At 40.9% G+C, this 16,525-nt stretch overlaps 1 protein-coding gene across 6 annotated transcripts in view; it reads left to right on the forward strand.

Annotated features, from left to right (window-relative positions):
* Positions 1-16,525, forward strand: part of MCOLN2 (mucolipin TRP cation channel 2) — an 89,404-nt gene that overhangs the window by 65,452 nt on the left and 7,427 nt on the right. For 4 of the 6 annotated variants that reach the window (XM_070786203.1, XM_070786198.1, XM_070786202.1 and 1 more), the window contains exon 14: positions 10,193-13,163. In XM_070786203.1, coding sequence (XP_070642304.1) covers positions 10,193-10,295 — 103 coding nt within the window. In that variant the 3' untranslated portion in view covers positions 10,296-13,163. Of the gene's footprint in view, positions 1-10,192; positions 13,164-16,525 lie in introns of those variants that run through there. The other 2 variants (XM_070786199.1, XM_070786200.1) reach the window with 2 other exon arrangements.

Below are 16,525 nucleotides of genomic sequence, written 5' to 3' on the forward strand. Positions count from 1 at the left end.
TATCACCCCAAATATACCCCCAGTACATCATTTATCTCTGAATAGAATTGCTATTAATGCCTTTTATACAATTTGAATTGAAGATTAATGATGGTCTTTCATGCTTATGTTTTTCTTTCATTGGCTTTCATGTTTCCTTTTATTTCTTTTCCCTCCAGCTGAACAAAACACTTTCAGGAAGAATCTTTTTTCAAGGTTACCCTGTGTCTGTAGAAACATTGTTTTCTCTCTTTTTAAAGCTTTTAAACAATTGTCACCTTGACAACTCTATTATCTATTTGGATTTTATTGAACAATATTTTCTTATAACTCTGCTAATAGACATATCTGGGACAAACCATTTTCTTTCCTTTCCTACGCTTCCACTTGGAGAGTTCACTGAAAGTTAGGAGACTCATTCTTTCTGCCTCTTGGTTTCATTATGGGATCACAGTTCTTATAGAACATACCTCCATGGCTTGCAGTGATTTCCTCAAAGCCTGATGTAACATTCTTAGGCCTACTGACTTGGGCTGGTAAGGAAAGGTCATGGGTGATTTTCACTTCATTGAACTACTACTAATTTTTTTAAATGTACTGTTTTTTAACATCTACCTAGTGAAAAATTCAGATCACATCTCTATCAACTTACTATCTGGTCTTCAAAAGGGATTGCTCACTTTCTTAAAGGCAAAGTGAAGGAGATAGAGGGGCTAATTTGTAGGAATTAATAAATATTTATGATAATGACTTGTGATTAAGATCACTTCATGCATAGATTTAGTTCATACCTGAACTATCTTAGGGGTCAACTATTTTAAAGTTACTGGTGAAGAGTAAGATTTTAATTAAGTAGGACGTTCATTACAGGACTCTCCCTCATTGTCTCCTGCTCCTCCCCATCAAGCCCCTCCCAGGACTTTTCTGGTCCCCCCACTTCTCTCTCCATGCACCCACACTTTCATCATGTGTCCATACCACATCTAGACAGCTAAAATCCCAGTTTACCCTGTACTTCGGTGCTTGGGCAAGTTACTTCCAGCTTCTAAGTGATGAAACCTCAACAAACCGTGGGATTGGCATTTAAGTCAGGTAATTCATGCGAAGCCTGACGTTGAACACTGAAACCTGAGCCATTCTTAGTTTTTATTTTCTGCCCCGTTTGTATTAGTAAGTAGGTTCCATGGGATCATGGGGGAGTGAAGATGTTAAGCCATTTAGTTTGCCAGGGTGCCTGTCCTCCTACTATCTGAGTCTCCTTGGACAGGTCACACCAGCCTTGGTTTCTTCACCTGTAAAGTGGGGATTGCAGGGATTAAATGAGTCAAATGTAAAGTGAGTAGAACTGGGCATGACTTATAAGTACTCAGTGAATATTAGATCTTTCAAAAGCTTTTCTTGCATGGTCTACACATGTACAAATCTATCACCTGGGCAAGCCAGGAAGATCTTTACTTTGAAGAGAGCTCACCAGTTTTGGTGAACTTTGTTAGGCCTCTAGGTGAGTAGATACCCACATCCATCTTTGTCCTGGGGGCAAAGATCAATTCAGTGTCTAAAGCTCAAGCAGTTGTGGAGGAGCCTGTGGACCTCAACAGCCTAAAGGCCCTGCCCTCGGGGCAAAGCTGTCAGTAGGATGGGTGGATAAAGGTCCCCAAGGTACACAAGTGTCACAAATCCTCAGTCCTTCACCCTGAGACCACCCCCCCTACCCCCCCTCACCCCCGCCCATACCCATCCTCAGCTAAGAGCCCACTGCCTTAACCAAATTTGTCAGAAGGTGTGCAGTACAAATCAGCTATTGCTGATCTGATGTAACAAATGTGAAAAAGCCAGAAAGGGTCTTCAGGAAAAGGTTTTCCTAAAAACCTTTTAGGAAGGTTTTCCTTCTTTCAGCCCCTGCTGAAGGCTCACATTGTAACAATCGTGGGAGGGGTGCCTGACCCACCCCTCACCCTCTCCCAAGGAGGCTTCAGCTCAGCATCTCAGGTTGATGAGAAGCACAGTGACCCAATCTCTTGATTACTAGCCAGACACCCTGCGGTTCCTGAGGCCTCCCTGTAAAAACAGCCCAACACTGTCTCTGAGGTTCAGGGTCCCTGGAGTCATTGGGAAAGTATGTTCCCCAAGTGCCTACTATGGTCTTGGCCATGGATTGTTCTAGCCAATATAAGGAGCTGTGATGCTTAGAGGTCCGATTCCAGCTATCTGAATCACTCAATGTGTGGTGGCCGCTTTTTCCAGCAACACTGGATAACTAGATTGCATTTTGCTACTCTCTAGTTCCACATTTATTTTCATGTAATTTGAGCAAGTTTTATTTTTCTACCCCTGACTTGAAGTTTAAATATCTCAACCACAGTATTCCAGTGGTGTGGAATCTTTCTCTAACAAATATCTAGAATTTCACATACTTGTGGAACATGCAGAAAGTAGCTCTTGTGTGACAGGGTGATTGAGGACCTCAAAGACAAAATCCTGAGCACGGCTTCTGGATCTTAGGCATCATAGGAAGGACAGTGAACGATGACAATGAGAACTGGTACTAGAGGAGCGCTGAACACTTCTGCCTCCTCTCCCATTTTTTTTTTTTTTTTTTCTATTTGAGAGGTTCTGAGCCCGTAACACTGACAAAACGCAGCTTCTTGGTTGTGTGATTTGTCCTTTTGAGAGGACTTCATGCTTGGTTTAATGTTCTTCCCTGATAGTCTTGAAATTCTCTATTTTTTTTAAAGATTTTTTTTTATGTGCACCATCATTAAAGTCTTTATTGAATTTGTTACAATATTGCTTCTGATTTATGTTTTGGTTTTTTGGCCACGAGCCATGTGGGATCTTAGCTCCCCAATCAGGGATTGAACCTGCACCCCCTGCATTGGGAGGCAATGTCTTAACCACTGAACCACGAGGGAAGTCCCACTTCAATATTTTTTGAACATGGGGCCTCACAAGTGATGCAGCAAATTCTGCTGATTGGACTGGGTAACTTAGTGACTAACAATGATTAAAGCATAGCCTTTTAGGAAAAGGCTAGCACTGTAGTTTTTCTTCAAAACAATTGAAATTTAATGAAAGGAAAGAATAAAGCTGAATGGGAATTAGTTTTTAATGGAATTTCGGATGCATCATTTTTTTCAGCCTCTAATTTTGCAAATAAGTGGCTATGGGGTGGCTCCTCATCTCATATCTTGTTTCACAGATTAAACTTCTGTGGTTGGTGATATTGGCTAATATTGTTTCCATGTCACACTGGCATTTTGGAACTGGACTTCTCACCTTGCCCCTTTTCTCTGCACACCCCCTTCTCCCCAGCAATGAAGAGTCTCATTTTCCAAATTTCCACTTCATGTTTTTCCCTTGACAGAGAATCGACTTAAGGTGGTTCTTCTAAACTCAAGCATGTTTGCCCAGTTGCTATATGGCTTCCAACCTGGCTCAACAAAGTCCTCTGGGACCTGCTCCTCCCACTGGACAATCAAGCACTTTCTCCAAGCTCTTTGCAGCCATTTACATTTAGAATGAAAGACGGTCTTTGAATGGGAAGCTGTAGAATTGTTCCGCGTGCTATGTATTGGAGAAAATAACATAATAGCACTGGGAAAACTTCAGGATGAACCAAATCTCAAAATAGACATTCAAGTTGTTAGGGAAAATAATACAACTCATGGCTGTTCTACCAGGGGCTTCTTTACAGCAAATGAGGCTGCAAAACAATGGATGAAATTGATGGCCAGTGTTTTTCTTGCCATCTCTCTGCCAGAGAACCAGGAAGTGAATGAGAAAATAATGGGCACACACAAAACATTTCCATACCAGCTGACGTAACAAGGACAGCAAAACTCTGATTTTCCAAAGACCCCTGGGAGCTATCAGCTGTGGTGGATGGAAGAGACAATTTGTTACCATGATATGTTTCTTAGTTTCTAATGATACATAAATTATCCCATGAGCCATGATACATAGGGTTTAGAGAGAATTTTAAATGAAAGCAATTTTTTCTTCTAGCAGCACTAATTGCCTCGCAGCAGTAACTGACTCATCACCTGCTGCCTGTGGGCTGTGGTCATTACTGTCTCCTGGAGGTTGAGCCGATGTCCCCCAAGAGAAATGTTTGCTTTGACAAAGTGAATTTACATCCTCACTTTGGAGCCTGCCAAGCCAGGTCTACAGAAGGAGAGAGTATTAACAGTGCCTTTCAGACTTATCTTTATGCATTTGTGTCATCCTGCACATGTTATTTATGAAACAGGACGGTGTGTTGGGTTTTCCTGCATGTGTTATCCATGAAACAGGACAGCATATTGGGTCACAGCTCTTGGCTACCTTTGGAGAAAAGTCAGGGAACTGATATCAATGCTTAATTTCCAGCTTGGTGGGGTTTGAAAGGTAGACTTAGATAAGAAACTTGGACACTTCCTAATGACAGGTTAAGCAGGGCAAGTTGATAAGCACCATTAATTTGAAGAAACGTGGATAAGTAACAAATGTCAATGAAAAATGGTGATGCTATTAATGACTAGAATTCAGTACATGCTTGTTGATTTCGAACATTGTGCTGGGAACTACGGATGCAAGAATAAATGACATGATCCCTGCCTTCGTGAAGTGTGGTGTCCAGCAGGAGGAACAGTCATGTACCAAGATAAGACAAGGTCACCCACAGTACTGAATGACAGTGGAATGGCAGTAGCTCCTGACTTCCTGGAGCGTAACTGGAGGCCTTTTCCCATGGACGGAGGAGCCTGGTGGGCCGCAGTCCATGGGGTCGCTAAGACTCGGACAAGACTCAGCGGAAAGACTCACTTTTCACTTTCCTGCATTGGAGAAGGAAATGGCAACCCACTCCAGTGTTCTTGCCTGGAGAATTCCGGGGACGGGGGAGCCTCATGGGCTGCTGTCTATGGGGTCGCACAGAGTCGGACACGACTGAAGCGACTTAGCAGCAGCAGTAGCAGACAATGCTAGAACTGAGACTTGAATAATATATTTTATTTGACCAGATGGCCATGATGTAGGGTAGGGGTAGGGCTTTCTGGATAAAAGGAATGGCATAGCAATGGCTTAGACAGCTGAAAGAGAACCCAGCCAGTTGGGGAAACTATGTTTTCGGGTGGTCAAAATATAGGTCATTGTTGGGGAAAATTTTAGAAGATGAGACTCAAGCAACAACAAAGGGAACTTTAGACCTGGGAGCTACATGATCGGAAAACATAGAACTGGTAGAACTGGGAAGGATGGATTGGGGTGGTGTGAGATGAGCAAGGAAATCAGTTAAAAAGCTGCTACAATCATCCAAATTAAATTTTTAAAAAGTGATGCCATTATCCCGTAATTAAACTCAAAACAAGCACAATAAGAAGCCTGCTTGAAACTGTCTCTAAGGAATGTACCTCTCTCATATACCTGTTTTGTCTGCCTGCATATGTATATTTTTTGCTTTCTTAAAAGATTTCTCTGCTAAATGCTGTGTCATTTCCCTGGGAGTTTATGCTTTTAGACTCTGCGTTTAGAGGGATGGCCTCTTTTCATAACTTCTATTATTGAGAAATATACTTACTGGGAAGAATGGGTTGAATGCATATATCTATCATATGCTATTTCTCCTTCCCACATATTTAAAAGATTATCTATTAATAAGACTGTCTCCGCATCACCCTTACCCACCTCCTCCACACACACCACACACACATATACTCTGAAGCGCCCTGACCTTGACCAGCCACAGTTTATGGCTGTCAAGGTTGTGAGACTTGTGGGTGTGTGACTTCTAACAAAGCCAGCCTGACATCCATAGTCTGAAGCTTACAGGTTGCACACAGACTTTCCGAAGTTTCTGTCTCCCTGCCCCCTACTCAGGACAACCATGAAGATTTGGGTGTGCGGTCACAAAGGTCAGAACTGAGTGTGGCACCTGGGAAAGGAGGGTGTCACAAGAAAGAGCTGGGAGGTCCTTGGGTCGATGGCTCCTTAGTCTGGGGCAGTTTGTGGAGTTGGGGTGCCAGGCGGTGCAGGGGACGGGGGCTGATGGAGGGACTCTGAGGAGAAACTATGGTGCTCACCCCCACTGCCTTGATTTGGAGGTCTGTAGTGAATGTAGTCATGTTAGAAGAATGTTCTTGGGCCCAGGGTGCCCGAGACTAGGGGGAGTAAGTGGTGGGGGAGTTGTGGGCAGAGCAGGGAGGGTGGCATGGCTTCCATCTCACAAATGAAGAAAACATAGCGTGTACCAGTGCCCGAGTGCACCATTGCCTTCCAGACCCTGCAGAGAAAGGTCAGCAATTTGTGCTGAGACCAGCCCCAGTCGTGCCTCCTTCACAGTCTAGTGAACCCACTTCCTGAGGACCAGAGGTGGAAGACTCAACACTTCCTTAATTTGTGGAGTGGATGAGGATGTTGGCGGGGTCAGAACCCTATCAAGGGTTTCCTCACCTCTCAGAGCTGGAGGTCAGGGGAGCCAACCTGGGTGTTGGAGGCGAGAGAGAATTCTCGAAGCTCTACACTGACCACCCTGAGGGGCACAGTGGGTAGCCTGGCTCGGCCTTTGGGGGTTCATCTCTTGGCGTGCTCAGAGGGCCAAATCATGGCCTTAAAGGTGCTGGACGACCAGCAAGACACTGTGGGGCAAACCACCATGTCTGCAACTGCTCCTGCACAGTGAGGCTACCCAGCCCGAGGCTGATACTGGGAAAAATGCATTGGTGTTTCCAGCCAGACTAACATGGAGACTGTTTGCTACATCTTTTCTGAAGAAAATCAAGTTTCTGAAACAGTATTTAAGGAACCACAGTAATGGACTGAGGCAGGGATGGGTGGATCAGTAATGATTCTTCTACTAGACTTTCAGCTCTCTTGCATAAATGGCTCCAAGTCCATCAGGAAAAGCTGAGCATGTGGGAAGAGATGACAGGCAGATGAGGGAAATTTGGGGGGGAGGGGCATGGTTGTGGCTAATGGGTGATGGCCTGGCTCACCCTCTTTTACACTTTTCTCTGGGTTTAGGGAGGCACCAACTTTTAGCCCTTATGCAAAATACTGTGTCACAGTTTCTACATTTATCTGATTGAGACAAAAGAGCTGACATTTATTATTCTAAAAGTAAATCAACTAAATGGGAAAACCCCATAGATACACATTTCTATCCTATGGGCCTTTTCAAAGTGGGACAGTTCAAGTGCACAGCAGGCAGCTCAGAGGGTAAGTTATTGAGATAGAAATGAGAATAAGTCAAATAAACTAGTCTCATCAACCAGCATCATTAGGAAGGTATCTTAAAAAGATAACTATTCAGCACCTTGCAACCATGTAGCCAAATAAATTCCAGATGGATTAAAGATTTAAATGTGAAAAATGAAGACTGTAAGAGAACCAGAAAGAAACAGATATGAATATTGATCTGATTCAAGAAGTAGAGAGGGCTTTCTGAGTTTAAAGCTGCAAATCAACCATACAAGAAAAATCAAGTAGATTTACTACACAAAAAGGAAAATTTGCAGAGAATTAAACATGTAAACAAAAGATTTCAGTGCCCTGTGGAAAAAGAATTGCAACACACGTGACTGGGTAATATCCTTACTTGGTAAAGAACCATTACAAATTTCTGGAGGGTGAGCCCCAAAGAGAAGGAGTAAATTTTTTGCATTTCTGTATTTCATGGATAAGGAGCTTCCCACATGGTTCAGTGGTAAAGAATCTGCCTGCCCCTGCAGGAGATGCAGAAAATGCAGGCTCAGTCCCTGGGTTGGGAAGATACACTGGATTAGGAAATTGCAACCCACTTCAGTACTCTTGCCTGGGAAAATTCCATGGACAGAGGAACCTGGCGGGTACAGTCCACGGGGTCACAAAGAATCAGACACGACTAAGCAACTGAGAGCAATTCATGTATATAGCAAAGTTCCTGATGAGTAGCAAGCACAGAAAGAATAGCATATTTTTGAAAGGCTATATTAGGGTCAATGCCTAGTATGTTCAATGCCTAGCAACACATACTGTTGCTACTCATCCCAAGAAACTTATAGCTTACATATCAGGATTTCCATTTTACTGAAGAGAAAACTGAGCACAGATCAGATAACAGAGCCTGGTTTCAAACACAAATCTTCTGATCCAAAGCCCTCTCCCACTCCCCTTTCTTCTGCCTACTTTCTAAATAATGCTTACTGAACAGAACTGAATGGCAGAAAAAATGTTTAACCTCCTTAAAGAGAAATGTGACTTCTATTTTCAAACAACACCCTGTTAAACAACATTCCTCCAACTCACACAATACCAGTGCTTAGTGGAAACTAATCTGTTTTTTTGTAGGGGAGTTGAAATCTCCATGGAAGCTCCCAGTTCTTACACTAAATTGCCAAGTGATTTAAAACAAGATGCTTGAAACCTCAGAATCATTATCAGTACTACAGGGATAATAAAGCTGAGAATACAGAGAGGTCAAGGAACTTGTGCAAGGTCACACAACAGTAACCACCAGTGCTGGGACTTGGACTCAGGCAGTCCATCTTTAGAGCTGGCTAGCGCACAAGGTTGATGTAATGTCTAGAAGATAATGGATGTAAGTAAGCTTTGAAAAGGATAAACTGGACACATTGGATGAAAAGAGATAAAAATTAAAGCTATAAACCTGTTTTTGTGTATGTGTGTATGTGCAAGAGTTGTGAAAATAAGAGCTTGATAGGGATGTCTGGGTGTGTCCTTTTTGACCTTATATCTATTTAAAATTTTTTTTCAACTTAAAATGCACACAGGCAGAGTGGTCATCCCCTCCCTCCTACCCTCTTTATGTCAACCAGCATGGGAGTACTGGTTAATGGATCAAAGACAACATGCCCACACTTAGAAACATACTCAACTGGCTCTTTTAAAAAAATAAAATGAAAATGAAACAGATAATTGCATCCACTGGGGTAGAATTGCTGGCATGTGCAATAATGAATCACTAGACAGTTGTGATTGAAAAAAGATAGCCACCCCATAAATCTCGACTCAGTACCTCTTTCATCTCACTGGCCAGAAGCCAGGAGAGCCAGTTTAAAAGGTGTTTAATATCGCTCATGTACTTTTCATGCCTCGGTACAGTATTTGATCACTGGCAAAGTCAGGGAGGAGATTCAACCAGTCCATCCTAAAGGAAATCAGTCCTGAATATTCATTGGACGGACTGATGCTGAAGCTGAAACTCGAATACTTTGGCCACCTTATGCAAAGAACTGATTCATTGGAAAAAACCCTGAAGCTGGGAAAAGATTGAAGGCAGGAGGAGAAGGGGACGAGAGAGGATGAGATGGTTGGATGGCATCACCAACTCAATGGACATGAGTTTGAGTAAACTCTGGGAGTTGGTGATGGACAGGGAGGCCTGGCGTGGTGCCCCCAGTCCAAGGGGTCGCAAAGAGACAGACACGACTGAGCGACTGAACTGAACTGAACCCAAAATCAGCAGTTCCACGTGCATCTCATTCAGCCTATCTTTTGGAAAACGCCCTCCATCTTCTGTCTCTCTCATTTATATAATTTATTTTTCTAAACCATTTGAGAGATGCTTATATATATTATGCCCTTTTATGCCTTAAAATTTCAGCATGTATTTCCTAAGATCAAGAATAGCCTCTTATACACAAGGATATGGGGCTTCCCAAGTGGCTCAGTGGGTAAAGAATCTGTCTGCAATGCAGAAGATACAGGAGCTGTGTGTTTGATCCCTGGATCAGGAAGATCCCCTGGAGGAGGGCGTGGCAACCCACTCCAGTATTCTTGCCTGGAGAATCCCATGGACAGAGGAACCTGGGGGGTACAGTCCATAGGGTTGCAAAGAGTTGGACACAACTGAAGCGACTGAGCATGTATGCACATGCATGCATGTGTACACGATATATTGTACAACACCAGGAATATAGCCAATATTTTGAAAAACTATAAATGGAGTATAACTAAAAATTGTGAGTCACTATGTTGTACCCCTGAAACTTATATGTATTGTACATGAACTATGTTTTTGTTGTCCTGTGTTACGTATAGCCCCTTAATTTGGATTTGCTGATGTTTCCTCATGATTACATATAGGTTAAATACTTTTGGCAGGAATGCCACGAAGGCATTGCAGGTTCATCCTCAAGGTATCTATCTAGAGGTGCATGATACTGGTGTGCCCTCATGGATGATATCTATTTGGACCACCCTGTCAAGATGTTGTCCTCTTCCTCCCTCATTATAGTGGCCATAAAAACACACAACTCAAATCTCCAGATGTGAGGAGCCTAACTGATGACTGTCCCAGCCGCTGTGCTCAGAATCCGTTTGTGTGGAGACCCCACTGACTGCTCTGGCCACTGAGTGAATCCAGCAATGATCACAAGGTAGGCTTATTGCCGCTAGAAGGGCACCCCTCTGATAGTGTCCCATCAGTCTGACTGAATTCTTCCTAGAACTGGGCTGCGTCTAAGACTCTCCCACCTGACACTTTATCTTCTCCTCCCTCCTTCATGAGGTCAGACCAGCATTGTCTGACAGCTCTCCTTGCCTCTTCTGCCTCACTCCCATTTTCCCCTCACAGCCACAGCCTCTCGCCCAAATTCTCTTGCATTTCCCATCTTGTCTTGGCATCTGCCTCCTGAAGGGTCCAAACTACACAGTAATATGGAAAGAAGTGACTGAAAACAGGTAGTAAGGTGAAGATTTGGGACTGAGTTAAGTCATCCCTGGTGGGTGAAGAGGCTATCATCCTGAGTGGCAGGTGGGGGACACATAGTCTCTGATACAAGGTGGTGGCCCAGGTACCCAAGATTTCACTCTTGGTGACCTGGGGGTGCGTCCTGGTGGTCATGAACGCCATTGCAGCTGAGATGATTCAGGATCCTTCAGGGATTTAGAAGATACGGGGAGAAGATGCTTATAAAGACAGATTGCTTCTAAGTTGACTGACCATCTGCAAAGGGGTGAGAAACTAAGGGCTGAGAAGAAGTAGTTAAACCAAGTGTGAATCTGAGGTGTTGGTGGTAGCTTACAAAGAGGACCTGATCTCCTCAAGTGTAAGAGTAGATAGACTGAGCTGAGGATTGAAGACCCTGTTTAGTAGACTTTCTTACCCTTATTCTATGAAAGTGGAAGCTCAGAGAGATGGAGGGACTTGCCTTTATCCACCCAGCTCTCAACTTTTTGACAGGTCAGCATACCTTGTCTTTCTGCAGATCTATTTGTGTGAATCCATGGACTTTACAGAAAAAGAAGGTGGCCATTGGTTTTGGGGGGAACATTGCTGTATCATGTGCACTGCATATTCCATCTCACCCCTTCTTCACAACAATTTTGACTGCCCTTTTTTCCGTTTTTGTTTTTGCCAGATTCATGCTCTCCAGCTCAAGAATTTGGGGATGCCTAAATAAGAGTGACATGATGGGTCAGATGTTTTAGTCAGGTTCATAAGAGCTACAAAACCAATGACTAAGAAAAAACACTTCTTTACACTAAACACTGAAACAAGTTTTCCTTCTCTTTGGTATATGTATAACTCCAGTGTATGTGTTTCCAGGGAGAGAAAGGTGAATGGTGAGAATTATTTTACTGGGCCATGATTTACTTACGTTTTTGTAACTATATAAATGGGAGTAGTTTTACTCTTAAACATTAGTAAAAGCACAATAACGAATAATTGAAATTTTTACAGACATGTTCAAGAAATGGTGGATAAAGCTTTTTAGTACTAACAACCCATCCTAGGACCATGGATTTATAATAATTTCTTACAGTTTCATAGTACTAAATGTTTACAAAGGGCTTTTACATACATTATTTAATTTCATTCTCACAACTATCTTGCACTAGATAGAGCAAGTTTTATTATCTTTATTTTAGATGTGGAGAAATTATGTTATTTCACAAATCAAAAAACTAAATAAAGTTAATTAAAATGCCCATGTGTTGTAAGAAATGGATCTGAAACCTGGCATGAGAGGAACTCAGTTTCTGAAACTACCTACTGTTCTGCCTGGAAACTTTCATTTCTTTTATAATTTTTAATATTTAATATGTTAATATAATTGCTGATACACTAAAGTCAGTGTCCCCAACCTGCAGAGAGCCCTCACTTAAATCTATATTTCCTTGTGCTGCTCTTTGCAATCAGGATTTAATAAATAAAACAGTATTAGCACTCAACATGATTTGCTTTTTTTTTTTGACATTGCTGAAAATTTTAAGCAGCTTAAAATCTTTTAGATTGCTATGGTTTAATTTAAAAGGAGAGACAGAAGAACCAAACTTAGTAATTCTAGATCTGATTCATCTGGGAGATGGGATAGAAAGGGGTTATTATTTTTTTCCAGTAGGAATACTTCTCTAAAGTTTGCACAGGAAGACCTTTTCATAGGCAAAACAGCCCTTGTTTTTTTAAGCAAAGTCTTTTCTTGGGGAATATATATGTGGTGATTCTCTTTATTTCAAATAACACTTTTTGCCTTCAGGTCTCCTGCTGGGTATTGATAGAGTTACACAGTCTTTCTTTAGGTTAATATTTGCCTACCATATATTTCTTATCATTATGACTTAAATATTTCTCATTCAAATAGCATGTGGCTGGATTTGTTGGCTCAATCAAAGTATTTATATATAAACTGGATAGTTTATTTAGCTTATATTGCTGTGACAATAAATATATTTGAATATATTTGTACAATCCTAATTTTTGTTTTTCATAAATTATGCTCTTTTTTCCTTGTTTCTTTCCTTCTATTGGATTAATGGAGCTTTTCTTTATTCCCTTCTATTCCTTTTCTTTTGATATTTACTCTTAACTTTTACCTGACTTAGAATAATCTCAAGTTAATCAAAATCTTGATGTGTCTCTTCAATAGATCCAAGAACCTTGGATCTTTAGTTTCAGGTCACCTTCATTTTCCATTTACTGTCTGTCTTACATGATTTTCTTGTCTAGTAATTTATTTCCTTTTTCTACCTCCCTTCCCTCATTAATTATTATTTTTACTTATTGTCTGGTACAATGTTTCCATAGTAAAAATGTTCTTTGCAAACCACTTCCTCTTTCTGGGTTTAATTTCCTTCTTCCTTGAGTAGCTCTTTAATTGAGTCTCAATCTTCATTTGAAAAACATTTTTATGTTTTCATATGTAACTCGGTTTTCAATATGTAACTCTTTACCGGAAATTCAATTAAACGGTAATAGTATTCCACTGTACTAGTCTCTTGTTATTGAGAACTGTTATCAGTCTAAGTAGTCTGTCTTTTCTCAATGGTGGCTTTTAAGATTTACTCATCTTTACTACTTCAGTGTGTGTGTGTGTTTGTGTGTGTTTAAAAATTTACTTGTTTGAGGAAGCTGCGGTTCTTGAATCAAAAATGCATGTCTTTCTTCAACTGAAATATACTGAATCATTAGTTTAAAAACAATAGTATTTCTTCCTGCCCATTTTCTCTTATCTGCCTTTCTGATTACAAACCTGTTGAACTTTCTCTTTTTCATATCTCCTAATCTTTCTTTAAAGGCTTTCCTGGTGGCTTAGTGGTACAGAATCCGCCTGCCAATGCAGGAGGCGTGATCCTCCGGAGAAGGAAATGTCAACCTACTCCAGTATTCTTGCCTGGGAAATCCCACAGATAGAGGAGCCTGGTGGGGTCGCAAAGAGTAGGATACAACTTAATGACTAAACAACAACGATCTTTCATATTTTAATCCCCTTTATTCTTTCTGCTACAGTGGTAGCTCAGCTGGTGAAGAATCCACCTGCAATGCAGGAGACTCCAGTTCAATTCCTGGGTTGGGAAGATCCCCTGGAGAAGGGATAGTCTACCCACTCCAGTATTCTTGGGCTTCCCTGGTGGCTCAGAGGGCCTTCCCTGATAGCTGTCAGTTGGTAAAAAATCCGCCTGCAAAGCAGGAGACCCCGACTTGATTCCTGGGTTGGGAAGATCTGCTGGAGAAGGGATAGGTTACCCATTCCAGTATTCTTGGGCTTCCCTTGTAGCTCAGCTGGTAAAGAATCTGCCTACAATGCAGGAGATCTGGGTTGGGAAGATCCTCTGGAAAGGGAAAGGCTACCCACTTCAATATTCTGGCCTGGAGAATTCCAAGGACTGTATATTCCATGGGGTCACAAAGAGTCACATATGACTGAGCGACTTTCACTTTGGTGGCTCAGATGGTAAAGAATCCATCTGCAATGTGAGAGACCTGGGTTCCATCCCTGCACTGGGAAGATCCCCTAGAGGACGGCATGGCAACCCACTCCAGTATTCTTGCCTGGAGAATCTCCATGGATGGAGGAGCCTGGTGGGCCACAGTCCATGGGGTCACAAAGAGTCAGACATGACTGCACACAGCACAGTATATAATGAATTTCTTTACAAATATCTTTCAGTTCATTAATTCTCTTTTCAGTGGTTTTAAAATTTTTGTTCAAGTGCTTCATTGAGTTCTTTTTTTTTTCTATTGCAGGGACTCAGTTTTTCATTCCTAGAAGTTCTTTTTGGTTTTCTTTTTGTACTGATTTATCATTCCTAGAAGTTCTTTTTGGTTTTCTTTTTGTACTGATTTATTTTCCCTTTTGGATAAGGCAATGGCACCCCACTCCAGTACTCTTGCCTGGAAAATCCCAAGGAGCCTGGTGGGCTGCAGTCCATGGGGTCGCTAGAGTCAGACACGACTGAGCGACTTCACTTTCACTTTTCACTTTCCTGCATTGGAGAAGGAAATGGCAACCCACTCCAATGTTCTTGTCTGGAGAATCCCAGGGACGGGGGAGCCTGGTGGGCTGCCGTGTCTGGGGTCGCACAGAGTCAGACACGACTGAAGTGACTTAGCAGTAGCAGCATTTTCCTTTTAAAGTGTCTTGCTATACGTTCAACATCTTGCATAAGCTGATCTCTTAAGATATAAACAAAATATAAATGTAATGTTTCTCTTAATTCCCATTTAAACCTGATGCATGCTGAGGCCTTTTCCCTGCCTTTGGGTGAAATCATACGCAAGTCTCATAAATATTCTAGTTATCATTAGATAATTAGGCATCCTGTGATTACTTTTAGACACAAGAACAATGATAAAAAAGACAACCCAATTTTAAGATGAGCACACTTGAACAGAAATGTTAAGAATATAAACGAATGCTAATAAGCACATGAAAAGATAATGAAAAGTCACCAGAGAAACATAAATTAAAACAGCCATGAGATACCACTTCACACACACTATAATGACTAAAATTAGAACGACAAAGAAAACCAATATTGGCAAAAAGTGAACCAATTGGGAGTCTTATATATTGCCAAAAAGAGTATTAAATGGTACAGTCCTTTGAAAACCTATTTATTAATAGCTATTTAATATATATTTAAACATACAGCTGTTCCATGACTCAGCAATTCTACTTGTGGTTCTTTACGCAAAAGAAATGAGAACATGTGTCCATAAAAGTCTTGTATGGCAGTATTCAGAGCAGTCTTATTTATAGTAGCCCCAAATTAGAAATAGCACAAATGTCCATTAACAGGTGAATGAATATGTTTTTTTATATCTATACAGTGGAATGCTACTCAACAACAACAAAAGCAATGAACTACTGGTATAGCAACAACTGGGGTGAATGTCAAAAGTATTAAGCTGAATGAGAGAAGCCAGATACAGTATATGATTCTATTTATATGAAGTTCTAGAACAAAGAAAACTAAGACCTGATCAAAATCAGAATGTCAGGGATTCACTGGAAAAGGGCCCAAGAGAAGTTCTGCTCTTCTTTTTCTATCTTTTTTAGTTAGACGTTTAGGTCATTGATTTTTGAACTTTATTTCCTTCTAATATCAGTACTTAAAGCTAAATATTGTTTTGGCTGCAGCCCATAAATTTTGGTATGTAACGTTTTCATTATCATTCAGTTCAAAATATTTTCTAAATCCTTTTGTGATTTCTTCTTTGACCAATAGGCTATTTTCTGCATGTTGCTTAATTTATAGATACTTGGGGATTTTCTAGGTATCTTTTTGTTACTGGCTTCTAATTTATTACCATTTTGTCCAGAGAATTATCTCAGTCCTCTTAGATTCACTGAAACTTCTTGTATGATTCAGAAAATGGTCTAACTGTGATAGTTACATGTGCACTTAAAAATACATGTATTTTGTAGTTGGAGGGTATAATGTTTAATAAATGCTATTGGGTCAGGTTGGTTGAAAGTGTTGTCCAAATCATCTATAATCTAATTTTTTGTCTATCTATTATATAATTACAGAGAAACAGATGTTAAAATCTCCAACTATGAGTATGAATTTGTCTATTTCTCCTTTCAGTTCTGTTAAATTTTGTTTCATACATTTTGAAGTTCTGTTATTTGATGAATGGATCCTTTTAACATCATGATTATAACCCTGCTTTATTCTTCTGGTAATAATCTCATCTTTAAAAAATTAGCATACTATCTCTTGCTACTTTTCATTTCCATTTGAGATATGTACATTATTACATTTATAGTTGTAAAGATTGAGTGAGACTGGCCAAGTTTGTATAACTAGTCAATACTAAAAGCACAGCATACTAAAGTTA

This window comes from Bos indicus, chromosome 3, assembly GCF_029378745.1.
Source record: "Bos indicus isolate NIAB-ARS_2022 breed Sahiwal x Tharparkar chromosome 3, NIAB-ARS_B.indTharparkar_mat_pri_1.0, whole genome shotgun sequence".
NCBI classification, from domain to species: Eukaryota; Metazoa; Chordata; class Mammalia; order Artiodactyla; family Bovidae; genus Bos; species Bos indicus.